The 23,492-nt window shown below is 37.8% G+C and overlaps 1 protein-coding gene across 3 annotated transcripts in view; it reads left to right on the top strand.

The window, feature by feature from the left end:
- Positions 1-23,492, top strand: part of LOC115448135 (kinesin-like protein Klp10A) — a 76,387-nt gene that overhangs the window by 35,546 nt on the left and 17,349 nt on the right. Inside the window, exons 2-3 of one of the 3 annotated variants that reach the window (XM_030175455.2) lie at positions 2,639-2,832; positions 13,668-13,704. In XM_030175455.2, the coding sequence (XP_030031315.1) occupies positions 2,639-2,832; positions 13,668-13,704 (231 nt within the window). Of the gene's footprint in view, positions 1-2,638; positions 2,833-5,213; positions 5,416-13,667; positions 13,705-19,618; positions 19,852-23,492 lie in introns of those variants that run through there. The other 2 variants (XM_030175487.2, XM_030175476.2) reach the window with 2 other exon arrangements.

Genomic DNA, 23,492 nt, shown 5'->3' with positions numbered 1-23,492 from the left:
ACTACAGTATCAATAAGTAGCCGAAATATGATACAACACCTAGACTCTAATGTATATTAAGGATGAAGTTGAGCAAATGTTTTAATCTCAACTGGACATGATTCATAATATGTAAAATATCTTCTGGCGCATGTGAGATAATCCAATTTGTATGTGCATAATGAGTACTGTATTAGATTATTAAAATTTAGTAAGAGTAATAAAAGTGATGGAGGTAAAATGAGTATAATTTTGTGTGTAGGGGTAAATATGCCGATCCAATTCCGAATCTTTTTTCGCTAATAGGAACAAGAGCGTATTTGTAGATTAGGAAGAATTCTCTTAGATTTATATTATTTTATCATTGTCAATTAACTCTGCACGTACCAAAAAATTCTGAATGAAATCATGTTGACGAATATTAGTAAAATAGTTTTACTGAAAATATGTTTTACACTTCCGCATCCACGTACTGAAACTGAAAACGCATGAGCCGACGTCGCTCGGACCGCGGACGGCGGCTAAGGTCAATGACCTTGTTCCGTCGCTATTCTTATCTGATCGTCGGGAGATGCATTTTTAAAATAGACCAACATAGTGGAAAGTGAAACTGAAGATGTATCATGTGATTGTAATGTAACACTTAGAGCAGACAATACCTGTTTGAGTGATGAACTGGAAATTAATTTTGAATTGCTCGTTTGATAATTTTTTTTTTTTTAATTTGGTGGTAAAGATCGTGGATGTAAAAGGTTTTATTATCTCTAAGTCTGATGCTGAAAGTCGCTTCCCACTTAGGTGTGTTCTTAGTCCAAGTGCGTTGCCTATAGAGATTACACAAACTCCCTTACAAACGACACTATAAAAGTTATCAACTTTACCAGTAATCAGTGTAGACATTTGATATAACACAAAAGCTGTAAAGTTAACAATGTGTTTGAACCGATGCTACTCTCGAGTACCGACCCCTCCGGAATCCTCCCTATCGGTAGCCTGCATAACCTTGCCCTCTAAACGCGCCGGTGCTCGTTTGTTTTATGCGTCTAGTCACCCACTCTTGCTATCCCAGACATGTGATCCCCCTGTATTAACTGTGTGTTGTTGCATTGAATTTTGACATTGAATTCGTAGTTGGCTAATAGTGTGAGTGGTTATTGTTGAGCGTTGTTTTAGTAAAAAGTCGACTACCTCGGTGTCGTAGTTGTATTACTACTACGTAGTATGTACGTCTGCGATGCTGAGGAAATAGTTACTACCTCGATGCCGTAATTTTATTACGACTACGTATGACTGCAATGCTGAGGTCTCGAGTTCGATTCCCTGGTCGGGCAAAGTGATATTGGATTTACTGCTCAATATCAGCTAGGAGTCTGGAATTTGTGCCCGATGTGGCGATAGGTTCGTCCCGTATCACGTCATAGGACGGAATACGCCCGGCAAAAGTGGGTGCACCAGTTGCGCCTCTGCCTACCCCTTAAAGGATAAAAGTATGAGCGTGTGTTAGTCTACTAGTTTTTGCAAAATTCCACGGTATTTTAACTAATTACTATTCAGTTACTTTCTTTTTTCTTACTCCGAATAATTTGAGAGGCAAAGATTAAATTCTAATTAGGTTGTTCGCTAACGAAAATGTTTATTAGCAAATCATTTAGAACTGTTATATTAATATGTTCTTAAACTCTACAATATTATTGTTTATACTTTACACAAGATTCGAACTAATCCCGTATTTAATTTGAAACCCTGTTATTATCATCTTACGGTACACTTCCAAACCTAGCATTGATTTTTTGCACTATATCGTGTAAAATCGCAAGCTCACGTAATATATTCCGTGGGCGCGTGGAACGTGTTTGCGCGTTAACATCTGTGTAAATTGCATTAAACATACGACAGACACTTGTGTACATGTTTGTGAAGTGATAAAGCTGGTTGTTCATCGACGGAGAGTCATAGCGCAGGATTGAAGCCATCATATTAATCCCGTGATAGATCGGCTTTTGGTTGCGCGTGTTCGGGATCTTGCTGTCAAATAGTATTGTGCAAAGTGCTGCTCTGTTTGAAGGGCATTATGAAACAAAATCGAATGTAACAGGATGAATAACGCAGTGTCTTATGCAATGTTTTATAAGTCTTTTGGGTGGTGTTGCTACTGTTCATGGACTATAATGGCAATCACCACCAGACGAGCGACTTCCCTGTCTCTTCATTCTTAAAAAAAACCTGCTTGAACTTCGCCTTTACCAAGACTTAGTTTGCAGCCCGCCTAATGGCGTGCAATTTGCGAGCCTGCATTGTCGGAGGTCAACGAACTCGCGGAACGATTGTTTTGTCTTATCTATGTGGATTGTTTAACGAAAAATGTTGGTTCTCGGATTTGTTTATGACTCATTATATTTATTTATAACTATAGCATTAAATGTGGGTTGCGTTATATCGCTGTGATAACGAAATTTAGTGTTTTAACTGTCATATTTTAGTTCATAATATAATATGACATTCATATTGTTTTAAATTTGAAAATCATGGACAATTTGTACCATAATCAATGTCAATCATTCTTGCCTAGAATTTCGCATTTGACAGGACACGAGCCACAAATTTTCTTAAACATCGATATTATCATTATCAATACATCATTCTACTTTACCTATTCCAGGACGGATCCACTCGGCGATCGTGTCCGGGGTGAACCTGGAGACGCGCTCGGTGACGGTGGAGTGGTACGAGCGCGGCGAGACCAAGGGCAAGGAAGTGGAGATCGATGCCATCCTCGCGCTTAACCCTGAGCTGGCGGTCGGCCCGCGCCACCACACGCCGCACCTCCAGCCCATGCCCAACAAACTGGCCAGGGTAAGTGGTGTACATGGAGTGTATTTTTTTCTAAATGTATGTAATGAGTCCAAGGTTTTGTGATGGATTAGGAATAATTAAAGGGAAATAAATAATTGATTAAAGTCGGTAAAGTAATTGTCAATTTATTATTGTTGTAACTACTAGCATACATAAAATAAGAACAAACTTCTTTTCAGGTATCCGCATTAAATAGAACTTTATGAAGGTTAATTAAAAGAAGTGAAAATATTGTTTACAATTTAAATAAATTTAAGTCAATTAAGTAAAAAATAATTGTGGTGACACAGCTCTAGGTATTATTTTTACGGACAAATTTGAAATTTACACAATTTTTCATAGCTGTTTCTTAATATTTTAAACCAAACATCTTGGACATATTACATACATTATGAAAAAAAAGAGATAAAAACAATCACGAAACGTTAGTATTTGTGTTAGTGTAGCTCGGGTCAACAACCATTAAACACATTGTAGTAAACTCATTTTCCAATTGAACATACGATCATTTTACAACCGTCCGCCGCGCGATTTAAGGTGCGTTGGGGTTAAATCGGACGCTTTTTCGACGTGTTAAATAGTCTTCCCGAATTATTTTTTTACAATAATTCTATAAGAGCTATCATAATGAATCATTAACTTAGCTAAATATTATTAAATATACTAAATGGTGTATATTTTTCAATCCCTTATATATAACAGTTAATGTTTTATAGGGCTTTAAAAATGTACCATACTTTTAGAAATGTGTGAGAAAGATAGGACCTTCACAGGTATAGTTCGGACTACTATCTAAAATCGTCTATGATACAGGGATTCTAAAATCCATAAAAAGAGCATATTCTGATCTAAATATTCATTTATAAACATTCAAAAAAATTTATAAATTTCGGAAGATATTTTTAGAAGCGAACTTTGTTTTTTTAATAGTTGTAGGCATACGATCATACCCCACATGAGTGATACTGTAGATATTTTTAAAAATATTCGAAGAAATAGTACATACACGTGTAAATAAACAATAAATAAACCAAATCGACCATTCATCTGAGCTAAAAAAAAATACACAATTGGTGAGTTCAGACGTTTTCGTGTATAAATTTTGATAAAACTTGCAATATTTTACAAGTGCTAGATCGAACGATTTTTATCCGTTCTTTAACGACAAATAATTGTATGGGTAAAGATCGGATCTCAGGGAATATACGTGTTTCGACATATTTGAATAAACAAGTCACAAGATTTATTTCCTTTATGATAGTATATACCTACAAAATTAATTGAAAACAGTAAATACTCAATTAAAATTAGGCACATTCTTGCATGGGGTTAATCCGGATCTGCCAGGGAACGACAAAACACCGACATTCTGTTTGTTAGCACCGTAAACATTATTTACTTGACGGATTCACTCATGTGAACTAGTGGAACGTAGGGTACAAAATGGGGTCGCAGGTAGTCTTGTCCGAAAACAAAAATTATAACACAATTACGAGTTATTTGATTTATACGATGTTATACCTCCTACGATCTTACCCCAACGCGCCTATGCAGTTTAACAAACGATTTCATCTCAACGTACTAATCTACAATTCATCATAACATTATCTCCTTGTTTATATCAATACGCGATAAATATAATGGATGTAGGGCTGCCAGGAGTCTTTAAGGTATCCTTTCATGTACATTCTTAGTTTTCAAGATCCCTCGGTCTTGAATGTACCCTGATATAACAGGAAATTGTTTCAGCTCTGTGAAGCTTTAATTTCTGTGAAAAAAAAGGCTTTTCTGTAAGTTCTACTACTTTATGTGTTAGTTATGTCCAGTGTAATGTTAACTTCTAAGTAAAAGAACTGTCGAAGTTATAAATGGATAAAGTTTCGAAAGCATAACAGAAGAAAATATCTTGAACATTTTAATTAAATAATAAATAAACATGTTCAAGAATTACAATTTATAAATGTACAATATTAAAATATAAAAAATCCATGGCCAACAATCATTTTATAAATGTCCGGGGTTGTTTAATGCCTTGTCCGGCATGAATAATATAATTGATGGCAGCCCTACTGGTGAGTAATGCGGTCCGATATGTGCAGCCTTGCTTCCGTTGCCTGCGGTAGGTTTGAGGTGGCGCAATAAATTCTTACAATGATAAGCGATCACACTGCAGATGGTAGGCATTTCGTAGCCCGCATTGGCAAGCGCTTTCCTTCATACTCAGTCTAATCGATTGTACATGGCGCGATTAAAATCGGTAAGCATAACGTTATCGATTCGCGAGCCGGGGCGCGTACCACGCCGCGATCACTCTCATTGTTTGGGTCGCCGACGGCGTTGCTAATCGACACCAGACAGTTGCACTCGCATATCCGCGTCAGGCGATTGTGCGCAGCGCCCATGCCGCCGTGCTGCCACCGCATCATCATACTCTTCGCTATGACCACCGAACACTCGCTCAGTTACCCTAGGCCCATCAAGATCGTAGTGAAGTGAAGTATAGACTCGTAGTGCCGGCATCACGGCTTTCGCACCACCGCCGGGGAAAATGTAGAAATGTTCCCGTTCATCATCAGTTAGCAGGTGATCATTTGCAGCTAACACCACTGACCACCGTAGTTGTCATCGCTTGACGTTGGACATTATTTACCTAATTGCACGGTCTCCACGGCGATGACGGGCGACGTTGGTGAGGGCGGACACGGTGCAGCGCTCGCTCTATCGCTTATTGACAGCTGCGACCTCCAGTCTTTGCTGTCGACGGACGCCGGACGCATCGATTTACTACACACACGTATACACAAATAGCATTCCAGTTTCACTTTCAACTCGTACTATTTATGCATTAGAGCATTAGGGATGCACTTTCGCGCCGGCGTCACATGTCCAGCGCGGGGGGCGGACGGCGCCAGTAAGTGTTGCCAGTAATGTGATGTATGATTGACATGGCGAAGGATCCGTCGGGCTCCTCGTCGGACGACGGCGGGTTCCTGCGCGAGGGCGCGGAGGCTGAAGGCGCCGGCGACTCCGGGCACACGCTGCCCGTGCGCAACTCACGTTCGGTACAGTCCGCTCGCACGTTGCCTCAGCTCATTGGCCACAGCAATTTAATTTTATTTTCTTTCACATTTTCGGTTGCGTTGCCCCACGACCTATGATTTGCACACTTACGGCTTGTTATGGTGTTCATTTGCGAGCGTGGTATTGTCACAGCGTTGCGCCATTAGTTATGTTCCGCTCAGTGACAAAACAATGCTCTTGTAGTGTATTTAACTGATGTTTGTCGCCGGTAGGTACTCTGTATCCACCTGTCTGCGATTGAGACCGTTTTGGGCATGATCAGTGACATCAGCCCGTGGATGAATCACCGTCCCACGCGCCGCTGTACTGTCCAACAACGGACATTTTGTTCAAGTAGTTTTATAAACCAATTGCGAAATGATATACGCCTTTTAAATGCCCGTTTTCACCAACATTTTCTTAACCTCAGGGCCTCCTTAACGGCCGACGCAAATCTAAGCGATTTTAGGTACGTCTCTTAAATTATTTTTGCATAGTGATGCCAAGACGCTTTGGTTTCAGTTGGTTGTAAAAATCTCCTTATATTAAGCAAGGGTTGGTGAAAATGTGCATGAGTGTATCAGCTGTGGCTCAGGCTTTTGATTTCATTGTGCATTGTATTTTTAATGTAGTTCTCGCCTATGCCTGCGCTGAACGCGCTATAGACCCGTATTTTTGATATCTAGTTTGATTTTACGATTATATTATGCCCTTATGTAGGTAGTTGATTATATTATAATTCTATTTATTATTTTCATGTATTGTACTTTATAAAATATCGATCCTTTTGTATTGCAGTAGTTATGAATATAACAAAAAATGTGACTAAGTAAATAGACTTCAATTATTTACAGTATTTCCAAATTTTTATTCCAAGGCATTATAGTTTTAACCTCCGTTGCCTACGGGATATTTCCCCATGTTAAAGGCAGTTTAGGTACTCAGTTCTATAATGCCTAATATAAAAGTTCTGTTATTTTAAGACAAGCCCCCATGCCTGATTAGTAATGAACATTCAGTCAGTAATTAACCCAATGAATATCGCCTTTATAATACTCATATTAATACAAGAAAATGTCAAAACATTGCCTAAATTATACATAATTATTAACGTTTAGAAATAAAGGGTCAATACACAATATGAAAATAAATTATCCTGTTTTCCCGAATAATAAATTAGGCCGTAATGACAAGTTTGTGAGTCATTCTGCCTATGTGTGTGAAAGTGTTAGCATTTCTTTGTTGATCGCACAAAGCGTGCGCGTACAAAAGGAACGCAATTAATATCTACAACCAGACCGTTAATGGTGTCAGCTTAATCGTGTTAATGTTTGGTTAGTACCTTTGAAAATTTTGCTGAAATTATTGGAAAAAACGATCACTTAGATACCATTTAGACGGTGCGGTAGGAAGCAAAATTACGGAAAATGCAAATCTGGAATATAAAAATAGATATTTGTAGTCTCTTGTTGCAGTGTTCCCAAAGTCAATTTAAATATGCAAGGCATATGGGAGATCTCCCACGCTTAGTTCTCCTGTCGAACAAATAGCGAATGGAGGGTTTGTGTAAGACGTGGGAACAAACCGATACCTACTTAAAATTCGGTTTTAAAATTAATCTATTTTTTTTCATTTTATCACGGTTTTAATATTATAGTTTTCTCTCGACGTTTCGAAGACTTTGCAGCCTTCGTGACCACGAAAAATTATTTAATTTAATGTTTAACTTTCGCGTAAACCTAAGAAATCATAAAAATTTGGTGTCCATTTTAAAGCCTAGTTAACGTATCAAAAGTTATGAAACATCTTGGTGATAAGAACCAACATCTTATAACTAAAGTTGTCTTGATAAGAACCAATTCAACATTGAACCTGGGGCGCACGTCACCGTACAGTGTACAGCGGTCACACTCGTGACTCATCCGCGTAAACAGCCGCCGGCTATTCAACCTGCCCGAATAGACCTTGCCAGGCACGCACTCAGGTGCACGTGGAACATGGGGCACAGATATAATGTCTTGTGCATGTCGTGCTATCGATAACACGACGTGTCATGAACTCGTGAGTCGTGTTCGTGGACAGTCGTGGAAATTATTAACAGCTCTAATGGAATATACTGAAGTATTCGTGTGTAAAGAGGAGCCAAATAAAAAATACTTAAATAAAATGTTATTGATATGTCTCGCTTAGGTATTTTAATTACTACACCTTGTGCGAAGGAGATCACACTTCATGCATTGGTGATGGGTCTGTAGTTTCTTTTCTCTTCTAAAACATGATTGCGGTCAAAAACGTATCTTCAATTCAAAACACAATTTACTGTCAGAAACACCGTATATTATTTAAAATAAATACAAAGCTTTTGCTATTCCACTTTATTGGTAATACTGTCACTAAAAGGTATACAATAGACTTGTAATGAAGAAAAAGTTGGATAAAATAGTTAAATACTAACTAAGAACATGTGTTGTAGGTTTAACCAGACAGGTTAAAATAACCTATGTATATTTTAATATAAAAAAGAGTTTAAGGACATAACAGGATATTATTGCAGATGCAGATTTATCGATATTAATGTAAACACAACAATTATTTTACTTCTTGTTAAAGGTAAATAAAGAAAAGTTACACGATTATGTTTAGAAGCAATCAAACGGACATCATTTATACACCATACCGTATTTAAGTAAATGAGGGTCGGGTCCCTTCGCCCACTACAGCACAATCCTTCAGTTCGTGCCTGTACCACTCGTCGTTGGAGATAATGAGCTCGCTTCCGCGCATTCATGCTTTGTGGATTTGCATAGCTGCCGTTTTTAAAGTATTGCTCGTTTTAGCCACACACCCACAATCTCTGGAATCGTGCCATCATAATAGATTGATGGGGTGTTTGCTTAACAACGCCTTTATTTACAGTTTGACATTTGTGTTTACTTATTAATATTGGCAGATAACCTTTACAAGGGCGTTTAAAGTTGTGATTATTTTGCGTTTCCACTAACTTTTTTTTGTTAATACCTATAAGATATTGGGTGTGGTTTACTGCAGAAATGTACTGTGACTTTACAGATTTGTTGGTACCGTAATTTAACGGTAAAATATGATATGATAAATAATTTAAGTGTTGATATTGTGAAAAACATAAATCTATATATAAATTTGAGACTGGAAAGCTAATTTTCAATACAATTAACATTTAAATTCGACATTCTACACTTAAAAGTAATATAACCAAGTTTGCACTATCTTTAATCCGGCACTGCATACGAAATAAAACTTAAGTATTTCCGCAATGACGCATATGTTATTTTATTCGTACAATAAAGACGTTATATTTAATCTTAATTTTTCCATCAAACTCCGAGGCTTGGGTTTTACTGGCATAGTTCCAAGGCACAGAGAGAATCTGAGTGGTAGTTTTGTTAACTTTCAGTTGCGTGACACAATAGATAAACTTGAGTGTTTATTGTGTGATGCGTCAGTAATTCGATTTTATTTTTGGTAGTATTTAAAGTTTAGTTACATTGTTTATGGTAAAAAAATACTACCAAAATATATGAACTTGGTTACATGTTTTTAAAGAAGATAATATGTAAACTAGGTTTGATTTTTTATAGTTATTAAATTGTGATATTTTATAGATTTGTTTTATTAGTTATTGTGTAACAAAACAGATGTATTGTATTGATTTAGAGTTAGACATACTGACATTGAAAAGCAACAAAATTGGAACTTATTCAAACTTATTTTCTTGCTAGTAGGATATATATTATATTCGCCCGGATAGGGACCACCGAACACGAGGTTTTAAAACCCGCCATAGTGGCCCACGTGGATGAGACACGTTCCAGGATCAGCTCGTTTTAATCCGGTTCAAACAGACCGGCATAATTATGGCGACTGCCGTGGGGTAATCATCTCTCGTCAGTCGACATTCTATTGGACCCCTCTCCATTTGACATCAGATGCAGCGAGATCGCTCTGCCGTGCAAGTTTAAAAAAAACTATTTATAGAAATCGTTTTCAATTAAACTATTCGATACGAACTCTCTCGAGTAATTAATTAATACCTCACAGGTTCAACGTTGTCCTTCGGGATAGGTGTGGGTGTAATCTTTTCTTCCCACCCTCCTCATCTCGTCTCCACCCCGATCTAAACTAAATTGTAGGGATCTCCTCAGAATCTATTAGATCTCCCGCTTGTCTAGCTATATTTAGATTCTAGACCGGGGCTTGATAAATTAGTTTCTCTTAATTACATTAAGGTTCCGACGATCTGATGAGGTAAGTTTGTCTGTGAAGCGATAAGTTGTAATGTCGATGTCTTTCAGTTTGAAAGTTATAATTAATATAGAATTTTCCCAATATATAGCGGCGATAGCCTAGTTGGGTGTGGAATGGACTGCCAAGACGAATGTCCGCAGGTTCAAATCCCAAAGTGTATTCTTTGTGAATTTATCGTTCGCTTTAACGGTGAAGGAAAACATCGTGAGGAAACCTGCATATCTGAGAAGTTCTCTATAGGAATTTCGAAGGTGTGTGAAGTCTACCAATCCGCACTAGGCCAGCGTGGTGGACTAAGGCCTAATCCCTCTCAGTAGTAGAGGAGACCCGTGCTCAGCAGTGGGCAAGTATATAATACAGGGCTGGTATTATTATTATTTCCCAATGTTGTATTGAAGGTCTCGCTAAATTATTAGTAGGTACCTAATATTCACACTGGATGATATAAAACTGTATTTTTTTTTAAATTTTTATCCCCTACCTCATAAGAAGTTTAATTTATTGTAAATGATGTTCACCACCCGATCTGTGGCCTATATATAAATGTTTTTCTTTCTTTCTAATACTCGAAGTCAGGGTAGGACTGCTTTGTTTATTTGTTCGGCGAAGCAGCAATGGGCAAATACTGTTCGGATCCGACATGAGGGATATTGAAATCAGTGAATTTATTTGGTTTTATAGGGTTTAAAGTCGGACGGAATTCAATGTACGCAATGCAGTGCCTTGCAGTGCATTATGTAAATATCTTAGTGCTGATTCTACTGGTTACAGACAGTCTTGGTAGTGCTAGCATTATAACCTTCGCGAAATCAGTTAAGTTATGAACTCCACTACGTTTTACAGTCAAATGGACCCAATAACTATGAGATTATTAGTCAAAAAATTAAAGATTTCTTGAGCTAAAATAATTGCAGAATTTAATTCAATCAGCAAGAAAACACGCGGGTTTGCATAGTGTGGCACTTCACGTCAATTTTGAGCTAATCCGATGAATCGGCGAGCCAACTTGATCCAATCAACGAACCCAGCTTCCGGACTGCGGCACATGGCTACCGGTGGATTAATTACATTTACATACAGTGTATTTGATGAACGGGTTTGATATCAACATTTCTAGTATCTTTTCTTTTTAATTTTGGCAGGGAAGGTTCGCATGAAAGTCCTTTGCGGCATCAAAGTCCTAATGTACTATTTCTTGCGTAAAAAGAAGCTATGTTAATGCAAAACTTGGCCAATTTGTACTTTTGCCGTGTACGCAAAGTGCTTCTAAAAGTCTTAAGTCTTAACATCAACACAAACTTTTACATTTATAATAATAAGGTTAGCCTGTCTGTATTAACGTTGTGATGTCTCATGGCCGTTTTCATCTAGTTACAAGGGGGTCCTAACGGTCAAAGCGTCATAGCGATGATGTCGGCTCAATTTAGTCGTTGCAATTTGTACTAAGCTTTTATTTTTTATAAAATTTAAGGACTTTCTATACCATCAACATGCCAGTCTCATCATTAATTGAACTTTAAATACAGTGTTAAGTTATAAAAATATTAAATTGTTTGTATTAGGATGAGAGATAAAAAGGCTCATGTTCCTGAATGCTAAAGAGACATTTACAAAGTGTTGTATAAACCGTTCAATACAGCGACAATAGCTGGTGCTGCACAATGGTCTCGCGATCGACAATGACAACGCATTGTCTGCCGAGTTGTCATTCCCGACTGCAACACTCACACAGATTGCAATGCTTAACACGGGATCGGATAGCGAATGGGAGATGTGGTTTTGTTTTTAAAGATATCCTTCTGTGAGAAATTTTACTGGAATCTAAAATATTGTTCGTAATTCATTTTGGAGATAGGTAACCTAAACTTTTGTTATATTACGGTCTATGGTTTTGTTCTTTTTTAACATGAATTCATATTTTTTTAACCATATGACGTGACGAGCATGTTGCTTACCTGGTGGTCATCACAACCATAATCCAGTCTCTTTAAATAGTAGTAAAAAGATCCGGAAGAGACCTACCGCCTAGCACGTTGTTTTCCAATGAAATGACAACCCATAGCTTCTATGTTTCACAATGAACGGGACCAGTCTGTGTTCCATAACAGAGCATTCAATCAATACCAGATTAGAATCTATCAGACACGTACAAACATACCAGTTGCAAAGCGAACGCAACAGGCCGAGATCACGGGAAACGATCCATCAAGCAAGATGCAGCACCGCGGGGGAAATTCTGATGCGACGTTCGCGCTGGGGGGGGGGGGGGGTGATAAACGTCTCGCCCACTGACCCAGTTAGGTCTAGTTCTGCGAAGTAATGCCTAGTCGTGTCGGAGTATCGGCATTGGTATTTGATGGCCAAGTTGAGGAGCGGTTTTTGCAATAACTCGGGGACTGTCGCGGCGGTGATAGGTTTGCTTTTTGTATGTTGGTAATGGACGTTGTATGAAAGTAATTTCTATAGATTTTAGGGATTACGAGCCAAGTAAATTTGGTTCTTAATTACTATGGCGTATTAGGATATATTTTTATATGACGTAAAATAGCTTGCTTGATGTTTAATAAGTCAGAGGCGCTAGTCAGCTAGTGTCAAGAAATAGCATCATGATCCAGATCTTCAAAATACGCTGCCTGGAATTGCCATGCGCCTGGTACTCTGGTGCATGTCAAATGTCATAACGTACAGTAAAAACACAGGCTACAATGTTCTTGAACCGCTATGGTCTTACTACTGCGTGGCGGAAAAATTGACAGAATTGTAAATCTAGATGACCCGACACTTGCATACTTATTCAACTTATTTGAAGATGTGTGTAGATTCTTAGCAAATCCGATGAGATCAGATAGAATTAATGCCAATTTATTCAGATACATTCAGGTACTTATGTAACTAAATGTTTAAGTAAATATATTCTGTGCAGGTATAGGTGACAATAAATCACAAGACGTGTAAAGATATTTACGACGGAAGAACTAGTAATACATCATTACCATTGACTTTAGTGTTTGTCAATTGACTTGAACTTTTTGAATAAATCGTGATTATTACAATTATTGATAAATCAAAATGCACACTTTGATATGAAATAAAAATGAACGTCAAAACTTTATTTACTTTGTTATTGAATAGAAATGTATACCTATGCATCTCCCACCCAGGCAGAGATATGTTTCAATTATTCAACATCTTAAGAGAATTTAAAAAGATTTTAACAAATATTCGCTATACCGAAACACATATTTTAAAAACTTTAAAAAGTTGTAGATAGTAACGTTTTCCCAGTTTTGGCATCTTTGTATGAAGTTTCCAAAATTCCAAATTCCGTCTTCTATTTCTCAACACCACGCACCCACCTGGGAGTGAAGGCTTCTCTCTTTTGTATATACATATTGTTTAATTTTAATTTTACTTTGGGCTTTTAATATTTTTTATTTTGCTCTGTCAGAATTTTTTTTAGTTCCTTGTGTAATATTTTGTTTCTGTTTTAGGACATGACGCGGCAATCCATACCAGTGGCTACAAAAGGTAAGTGGATATCATTTTTATAATTAGTGATACGGTGGAATGGGTAAATAATAAATGTATAGTAACAACAGTCTAAGCTTATAATAATATCGCCTCTTTGCTCCAGTAATGTGATAAGTCAAATAATGAAAACCGCCGTGTTCAATTTAATTAAAAAAAGTGGTATTTTCTGTGCGTGCAATAGCGAATCTAAAAAATAACCGATTCAACACAAGCTTTCATTGAAAAGTGAAAAATAAACCTCTAAAATTTTATTTTGTAATATATCACATTATTGGAGCAAGTAAGCGTTATAGAGATTGGTAAACAGATAAATCTAACTGGAGACAATATTTTTCTACTCTCATAGAAAGCTTAAGATTAGATTTGAGTCGGTTTATAGCTTTTGCATGAGGCTTTGTTCGTAGAAGACCGATGACGGGATAAAAAGAAACCTATAACATTCGGGGATAGTGTTGCTTCTACTTATGAAACATATTTTTCATAGAACCAGCATTTGAGAGATGAACTCCTATGTAGTTTAATTTAAAAATAAGTTCCGAGTTCATGGTTCCCATTTCTATTTTACGGTTTGTAATCATTAAATGCGATGAGACCGCAACGCATGTCAAGAGCAGTAATCTTTTTGTACTCATTCTCGATGTTGATTTTAATGGTGTTTCTGGTTTTCCTCGTTATGATGTAAGCTATAGTTCTAACTGTCGTGTGGATGCTAAAATAGCGTCTTGCATTGCTATGCGTTGCTATTTCGGTTTTAACGAGTACTACCTTTTACGCTAAGTCCATCTGATTGTATTTTAAATTAATGAACTTAGATCGGAAACTAATAACCTTTTGACGTCTCTTTAAACTTTAAGTAACTCCACAACTACGTTGATAACAACTTTTACTCCTACGTATACGTTTTTATTAATGATTCGTCCGTTTGAAGTGAATTGTGTTATTGTTCCACGTGTATATTCTTTATTGTTAAATTATATCATTAGCCTCAATGTAGCGTGTCGTTTAGTGTTTATGAAGTCCATGAATCACTTTAAATTGTGGCGGTTACATTGTAGTGCAAGTACGTGTCGGATACGTATGGATTTACTAAGTTTATATTCTATTTTTGTCACGGGATTTGATGTTTACGTGGGTTTTATTGTTGATAAAATAGCATCTTTAAAAAACGTTTATTTTGGCTTGGCACGTGTGTTTTTCAAATGCTTTCCAAACCGTTTGCGATTTAAATTGCGTTTTGGTTGAAGTTCTTAACAATGGAGCTAACTTACCGAATTACGTTGATAAAATAAATAGATATCACTATTAATATGGTGTAATTCAGGGATCATAATTCTGTAGACCGTTAGAGTTGTAACTCTCATTTGTCGACACGACTTCTGTGTTTGTACTTAGTACTGCACATTACTTACTATTGGGTAAAATGCATCATTCACATTCCATGTCAGTATAAAAAGAGCCTACAAGATATTCTTTTGTGACGATTACCAAACATAACTTCGTTGTATTGTTGAAGGAGAGGTAAACGTCAGCCGGGTAATAAAAATATTGAACCAACACGACCTCAACGTGTTCTATATAGTGAGTACAACAAAAAATCGACGGCGCGACGTTAATCACCGCTCGTCGATCGTTCGTACAAATATTGATAGTGAGTGATAGTACCGGACGGTCACGCGATCTGCCGCCGTGTTATGGTGACCTGATTAGTGGATGGTAACATGGGTTCTCGAAGATTCTTCTTAGGTTTATTACGGTACGACTGCGGCGCTGAGGTCTCGGTTTCGATCTCCGAATTGGGCAAACTGGTATTGGGTTTTTCTACTCAGTATCAGCTTGGCATCTGGAATTTGTGCCTGATATTGCAATAGGCTCACCCTCTATCACATTATGGCTCATCATCTTCTACATTATGGAACGGAATACGCACGGCGAAAAGGGGGTGCAAAAGTTGCGCCTGGATGTTATGTGCGCCTTATTATTTCCCGTAGCCACCGTTCGTAATAAACGATTTCAATCGCTATTTCCGATCCATCGCGAATCTGAATCTGGACAAAGTTTCTTCGAAAAAAAAAAGAAACATGCTTACATATAACGTATTTTGATAGGTTTATTTTCGGGATCGGATCGAAGATTATAATTGAATTTACATTATGATACATAAAATATTAATTTCATAAGATTTACATTATGAAATACATATTATAATTTGTAACAAAGTTATTGTTCACACTTCTCTTTAGAAAAGCTTTCATTGCCTACTCGGCTGTGAAGCTTTTATCACACTATGGAATGAAAAAGAAATAGAGATGTCTAGTAGTAGGTAGGGGTTAGCGTTTCGAATGTTTGCCGAACAGGTGGGTGAATGGTTATACGTGAAAATTAGGAGATTCACTGTTCAGCTTTATGATTTTTTAAGAGTTTGCACTCTGCAATGCAAGTACTGTAGTACTGAGAATTGAATTTTTCTATTTTAAACAAGACAATGACAATTAAATATAATAAAACATTTTATGTTTCATGGTTGATGTTTCTATAATAAAAAAAAAATGCTGTTATTTAACACACATAATCTCAACCCGTTTTTTACAAAGGTGCAAGCAGATGTGTGACTAGTGCGCTCATGGATTATAGAGTTTAGTTTCATCTCATGATAAATAGGGAGCGGATGCTTCGCAAAAAAGAAACTTAATTTACAGATAGCATAAATTCGTGTATAAGTTACATTACGTGTTCCATTACTTACCATTACCATGAATACAAATTGTACGTAATTCCATACAATAATTACGTTCAATCTATTAATGTGTGGTATTGGTGTCATGGCGGTGGTCATCGCTCTATAGCGTGTCGTCCACTGTCACAAGCATCGAGTATTGATTGAATGGTGTTTGGAAGATATACGTAAGTTTGTCTATGTCCGGAGGTAGTAACACCATAATAAAAAAAATATAAATAAAACAGCGAGCAAGCGTCAAAACGTTTGAGGTTCGCGGGTATCAATTAGCTGTGAAAATGCGTGATGGGTGACGTTTTAATTGCGGGCTGTGTTTTTACGTCTAAAAAATCGCGTAACTGTGCAACGCGAGACACGGCCGTGTGTTTTCTACGGGATATTTCGAATAATTATGTTTTTAGGTGTAGGGAAAATTTCATTTCACGGTTTTTAGAATATTTTTAGGTGTTATCGCTTTTGGGCGTCGAATTCATTTTTCTAAAGCCATTGTTACATTCTACTTGACCTACTAGCCGTTTAGATCTATAGGTTTTATTAACAACCGCAATTTCCAACCATTTCGCAAATCTACATATTTCTACAAAAATAAGTCATTAAAATTGCATCCGCGGGTATTTTTAGCGAAACACAAGCTATCAGCATAATGTCAAATGTAATAATTCAGCCGGTGTTTCCAAGTTCACGACCTACCGCACTGAGGTGGTCGCTATCGTATCTCCGCTCTGGTTATGTCATCTGATTGCATAATATATTTGGCAGCGGTTGTGCGTTGTCGGTAGCGACTGGCGACTGACGACTGCGTCCTCGATACTTGTCCCACATTGTTGCGAACTTGTGGCCATTGGTGTTGTAAATAGAGTTCAATATTGTTTTTATTCAAGAGCGCAAATTGACGTTTCGCGTGAGATTTTTTAAGATTTGCTAACGTGAAATTTATCGGGCAATCTGTCTTAAAAATACGAACCTACCAGGGTCGTGGGGTGTTTAACTTTTTGCTGAGTTGGTGCTTTATAAAGTCGTATCGCCAAGGTCGTCTGCTGTGGTCTTTCCATTTGTCAAACTTGTCTCGGGATATCAAAAACTGACTCAAGTTCGATTCAAACTGGGACATCGAGGGTTCCACACCCACAATACTTGGCTTCGAGAAATACACGAAGTTCGCCCGGAATTGGAATTTATATCTAAAATCCAATGTTTTGATGGGTTTTTATCCATCATATAATGGGACGGAAATAATTTGTGTAGATTGTAGGATGTGGGTGCTCTATTTGCATTATAATACTTGAAAGGGAACATGATGGAACTAGAAATGTGAAATGTGAGAGTTTAAGGTTTCGCCCTTTTACTTTTGTATTCAAAGTCCAGCTCCTAATGCTTAAACACTTGAGAAATAACTTCTAACGATCTTGAGGGTAATGGCAGAACGTTGAATTTTCTTTTGATCGCTAATAGCATACTTATATTATAATTTCCATAAATATACCTACTTCACAGGGGATATAAAAGTTTACATAATTTCTATATTTATTGCAAGGTATTGTAATGCATTTGTAAAATATACGAATTATAATTGACATTTGAGAAAAAAACAATGTACCAATAATTTAAAAAAGGAAGAATCATTGACAATTTATTATAAACCAGTAGGTTTTATTATAGACAAGTGCACAGCGAAATTGAAAGTTAGAACGATATGGTATTGCATATTTCCATTTTGCTATATTTCCTTATATATAAAGAACAATACTTACAAATCCAGTAGAAAAATGGCCAGGAACGGTACAAATAGGCGCCGGGCGGCGGGTTCCCACAATTACAATGCGGGGTCATAATAAATTCATTGTTCCCACCTTGAGAACGGGACTCGAGCGCAACGCATCGCTCTTAATTAAATAACACTTTCTTACCACTCATTATTTCGTACCCATTGTTGAAAAGATAATTCTGTTTAATTGAATTTATGTGCCGTGTTTCCTTTTGTCTTGTACATTTTTATGGTCGAAACAACTTGCCTTTGATATATTTTGCGAGATTTTATTGCTTGTAATATTTCTTCATGAGTGTCACATAGATAACGGGTTTGGTAAAAAATAAATAATCATCAGGAAATGAGTAACGATTAATAGTTTTCTTTTTACATAATCTTAATGAAAAAACTTGATAAATTTATGGAGATTAAAACACAGGTCTTATAATAGACCTTAATCTGGTTTACTTAATGCTAAGTGGAAAGTGAAAAATTAAAATAATCGTGCATTTTTCATAGCGTAAAAGCATATAATTAATTTTATCAGGTTTAATAAATGCGCTTTCTTTATTTAGAACTTTAATTAGCTCAATTTAAATACTCAATGCCTTATTGTAGTGGCTAAAAAATTTGGTATCGCCATTATATATAAATGTAACGTCATCTAGGTTTTTATACATATATGACGTCACCACTCTGATGTCATACAAAGTTAAGACTTTTTTTTCAAGCTATATGCGATCAAAGCCGAGTGCTCTCGAAGTATTGCGGTCAGTAGGCTCTCGTCGAGGAGCGAGAGTCAAAGGTCGCGTGCACGGCTTCTATTCTAGTGCTGACCTTTGTAAAAACTTGCCTTTATTCCTAGAGCAGGAAGGATGTCCCAGTGATGTACGCCTTCCGAAATTAACCGTGTATTATAAATGTCGCCGTTGCTTTTTCCATGATAATTAACATGCCGTGTGGTATACTCGTATGTGGTATTGCCATGTTTGTGAAATTCCCGGGTTCTGGTGGTTTTTTAATTTGCATGTCACGGAAAATTGCAGTGATATGTTCTCTTTCCTTTGTGATTTTGTTTCATCGGCGCAACAGGCTAATATCGTCTTAAGAATTTTAAATAAGGAAATTTAAAGGTTAATAATGCGCCCGAATCCCGCTTTTGCAATCGTCATTGCCGTCGTAAAACGTAGCATACGCGTTTTGCTCATATGGTCACCACTTATCATCAGGCAACAAAAATATGATGTTCAAAAACATTGAAAATCTAGAAAAAATATAGTTCATTGCTTTTCATGTGGTATTACAAAAACACAGCAAGCCTATTTTAGGGTGGTTTGAATTTTACATGGGGCGGCCGACTGGCTGACTGCCGTTAGTTCACTAGCTATAAGTGTAGGCCGAGTTGAGTCGCGGACAGTGCGCGCCGGGCCGTGTGCCACAACACTGGTCCGCCACCTTCCGCCACCGTCCGCCGCCGACCGCCACCTTGCGCCGCTTCCCCGCCGCCCGCCAAATTCCAAATTCAAAATTAAACAAATGGATTACAACTGAACAGTGTCGTGAACTCACTCCCGGTTCCGGATCATTAGTTCGACCACCATGCCAGTGTTGTACGAGAGATGTGTCCAATCGAATTTGCAGGCGCGACGGGCGAGCGCGGGCCGTAAGTGCAACCCTATTGGTGTCTAATCAATCAAATGACGACCTTATTGGTGTTCTGTTAAGGTTTGTTGTCTATTGTAATTGTAAGCCGTAGGGATTGCCCCGGTCGCATCTGCCGCATACAGATGTCACTGCCGGGAAAGTTTTCCCGTTTTGGAGGGGTCGTCAAGGCGTCGTGCTGGTTGACATTGCCGCGTTTGGCCTCTCAACCTTCGTTCACAAAGGATAGTGGATTGTTTTTGTAATGAGTTCGTTTTTAATGCCAACTTGGACAGTTTAAAACTGGTTTAATTCATTGGTCCGATGACAGGGCGCGGTGTTTTCCGAGTTTCCGTCCCTTTGTGAAGTGTTGTCTTACTTTATATCAGGATTTAATTTAAAGTTTCTTCTTTGTTGTTACTTGTTTGTATTTTTATTAATAGTTTCTTTGAGAGAGGATAGTCAATGGACTTCGAAAGTTTTCACAATCAATTAACTTGGTACAAATTTATTTTTTTATAAATCTCAAAACAAGTGCTCGACTTCAAGATTCATGGTCTTTGTTTTTTTTTTTTTATAAAATATGTGTAATATATTTTTAAATTACAAATGAAATTAAACGATAAAGATTTTGATTGTTAGTTTGTGAAAGAAAATTTTAAAATCATACACATTTTTTTATGAATAGGTAGACTATCGAGCTTTTAGTTCATAAGTACCCTCACATAACCATCTACAATGCCAGACAAATCATGCGATACCTCTACGGAAAAGAATGAGATTTTTTATCCTATTAATTAAATATTCGTCTCGAACATCGAAGGTTCAACGAACCTGCAAACAGTCGATCGGTCAAATCGACCCACATGCCTTATTGCACAAAAGATAGTTTTTGTTTACCGCATCAGTGTTGAGCACTCGTGAGTCAACCGTGCGGTGTGGGCGCCGTTGGGTACCGACCTGTATTCTTGTGACCGGTTATCAATAGAAGACGTATGATAGTAGGGTATGATAGACCATAAGATTTGTAGCGGGCATAGACTGGACTTGAGATACAGGGTCTGGAGCAGATTCCTCGAGCAGGACTTGGTGATTTCCGGAGTTGAGGAAGGCCTTGTTCGCACTACGCTAGCAAAGCCGAGTAGCGAGTAATGTGGTTAAAAAACCACTGTGAACAATGATAATTCTGTCGTATACATTAGTACAGACACGTTTTTTAAATGACTTGTTAGTCAACTACATCATTGGCATAGTTCGTACTTGGCTTTAGGAACTAAGTCGTGATCAGTATTTCCGGATATTTCTCATGAACCTATAGATTAAAATAAAGAAATGTTTTGATATAGTGACAAGAGAGTGAACTCCAGTAAAAGCGGCCGTATGGAGCGACATGGCCGTCAAATTACGACCAAGCTACTAAATTAAGATAAAAAAAACTAGATATTATAGATATTAGTATTTTTAATGCTGTTCTCTATTTAAATTAATCGAATGTAATGGATAAATGCTTAACCTGTCACAACCGTATAACAGGCCCAAGCCCACCAATAAGAAATATAGGAACCTTATAGATCATGTTAACCTTGTTTACCTCAACCAAGTGCTGGGGTATAACGAGTCGAACGGTATCAGCTGCCGGGTAACGACCCGCGTCTCTCGTCCAAGTAATATTGAGCCATTTGTACCTGCTCGAGCATTGCCGGGTTAATTACGTGCAGTAGATTACCAGCGCGCTGCACTTTGATATACCGCCCGACGTGGACTGATTGCACCGTTTTAACGGAGCATGATTGGAAATATTAGGAATTATTTGTGAGATATGAGAAGTTATTTTGCTTGGGTGAATTGCTTTTCGTGATTTGTAATACTGGCATTTGTATAAGTAGTGCGAAGATCCATCTTTGATGGGTTTAAAACTTGGGCTAGAAGCCATAATATTGGTAATGGATATTGTCGGAGCCAATAACTCTCATACAATGATTTTCGTGCATATAGCCCAAACAAGATCACGACGACTCTGTTAAGAGGGTACGGCTACGAAGAAGAAGAAGAAGTCGCCTATGAAGAAAAAAGAAGATTCGTATTCGCTCAAAAGATATCCTTTATATGCGGTAAAGACGCGTTATCGCTACCGCCACTTCGGAGGTGCGTGGAACGGTTATGTTGGTTTCACCGGTCTTACGGACCAATGACGTCACTCGGGAGTATAGCATCATTCGAGCGAGCATTGGACCGAGATCCTACCCCTATATGTCCCCTACGCCAGCATACTAACCACAATCCGCGGAAACCTTCATCGGCGCATAGGTATGAGACGGCCCGGGGTATCTTGCTGCACTGAAATAGCTTCGCGGAACCGTCCCTGCCCAAAAGTTTTGAAAACAACTGTTAGGTAGAGACCGGCTTTATAAATATCTCAAGAGTAAATAATTTTTTTCAGTGAAAGGGTCTTCAATTAACGTTAAAATATTCCATGCAAAATTATTATACTCAGCCACATGTAACACGTAGTCATCTATACTATTATATAAAGCTGAAGAGTTTGTTTGTTTGTTTGTTTGTTTGTTTGTTTGTTTGAACGCGCTAATCTCAGGAACTACCGGTCCAAACTGAAAAATTCTTTTTGCGTTGGATAGCCCTTTGTTCGTGGAGTGCTATAGGCTATATATCATCACGCTATACCCAATAGGAGCGGGGCAGTAATGGCTAATCTCAGGAACTACCGGTCCAAACTGAAAAATTCTTTTTGCGTTGGATAGCCCTTTATTCGTGGAGTGCTATAGGCTATATATCATCACGCTATACCCAATAGGAGCGGGGCAGTAATGGCTAATCTCAGGAACTACCGGTCCAAACTGAAAAATTATTTTTGCGTTGGATAGCCCTTTGTTCGTGGAGAGCTATAGGCTATATATCATCACGCTATATTCAATAGGAGCGGAGCAGTAATGGCTAATCTCAGGAACTACCGGTCCAAACTGAAAAATTCTTTTTGCGTTGGATAGCCCTTTATTCGTGGAGTGCTATAGGCTATATATCATCACGCTATACCCAATAGGAGCGGGGCAGTAATGGCTAATCTCAGGAACTACCGGTCCAAACTGAAAAATTCTTTTTGCGTTGGATAGCCCTTTGTTCGTGGAGAGCTATAGGCTATATATCATCACGCTATATTCAATAGGAGCGGAGCAGTAATGGCTAATCTCAGGAACTACCGATTCGAACTGAAAAAATATTTTTGTGTTGAATAGTTCTTTGTTTGTGGAGTGCTCAAAGTTATATATCATCACGCTATGACCAATAGGAGCGGAGCAGTAATGGCTAATCTCAGGAACTACCGGTTTGAACTGAAAAAATCTTTTTGTGTTGTATAGCCCTTTGTTCCTGGAGTGCTATAGGCTATATATCATCATGCTATAACCAATAGGAGCGGAGCAGTAATGAAACATGTTGCAAAAACGGGGAAAATTATGAGTTTTGAGAGCTTCCGTTGCCTGCGCTGCGTAAACGGTTAAATTTATGCAACAATGATGTATGACGGGATTGTTTCACTTAAAAGTTCTAAATAATATAACAAAGCCCCCGCTGCATCTGTCTGCCTTAACGTGTTAAACTCAAAAACTACCTAACGTATTAAGATGAAATTTGGTATGGAGACAGTTT

The sequence above is a fragment of the Manduca sexta genome, chromosome 25 (genome assembly GCF_014839805.1).
Source record: "Manduca sexta isolate Smith_Timp_Sample1 chromosome 25, JHU_Msex_v1.0, whole genome shotgun sequence".
Classification (NCBI taxonomy): domain Eukaryota; kingdom Metazoa; phylum Arthropoda; class Insecta; order Lepidoptera; family Sphingidae; genus Manduca; species Manduca sexta.
The sequence above is the reverse complement of the archived record's forward strand: the minus strand, read 5'-3'. Positions and strand labels throughout refer to the sequence as shown.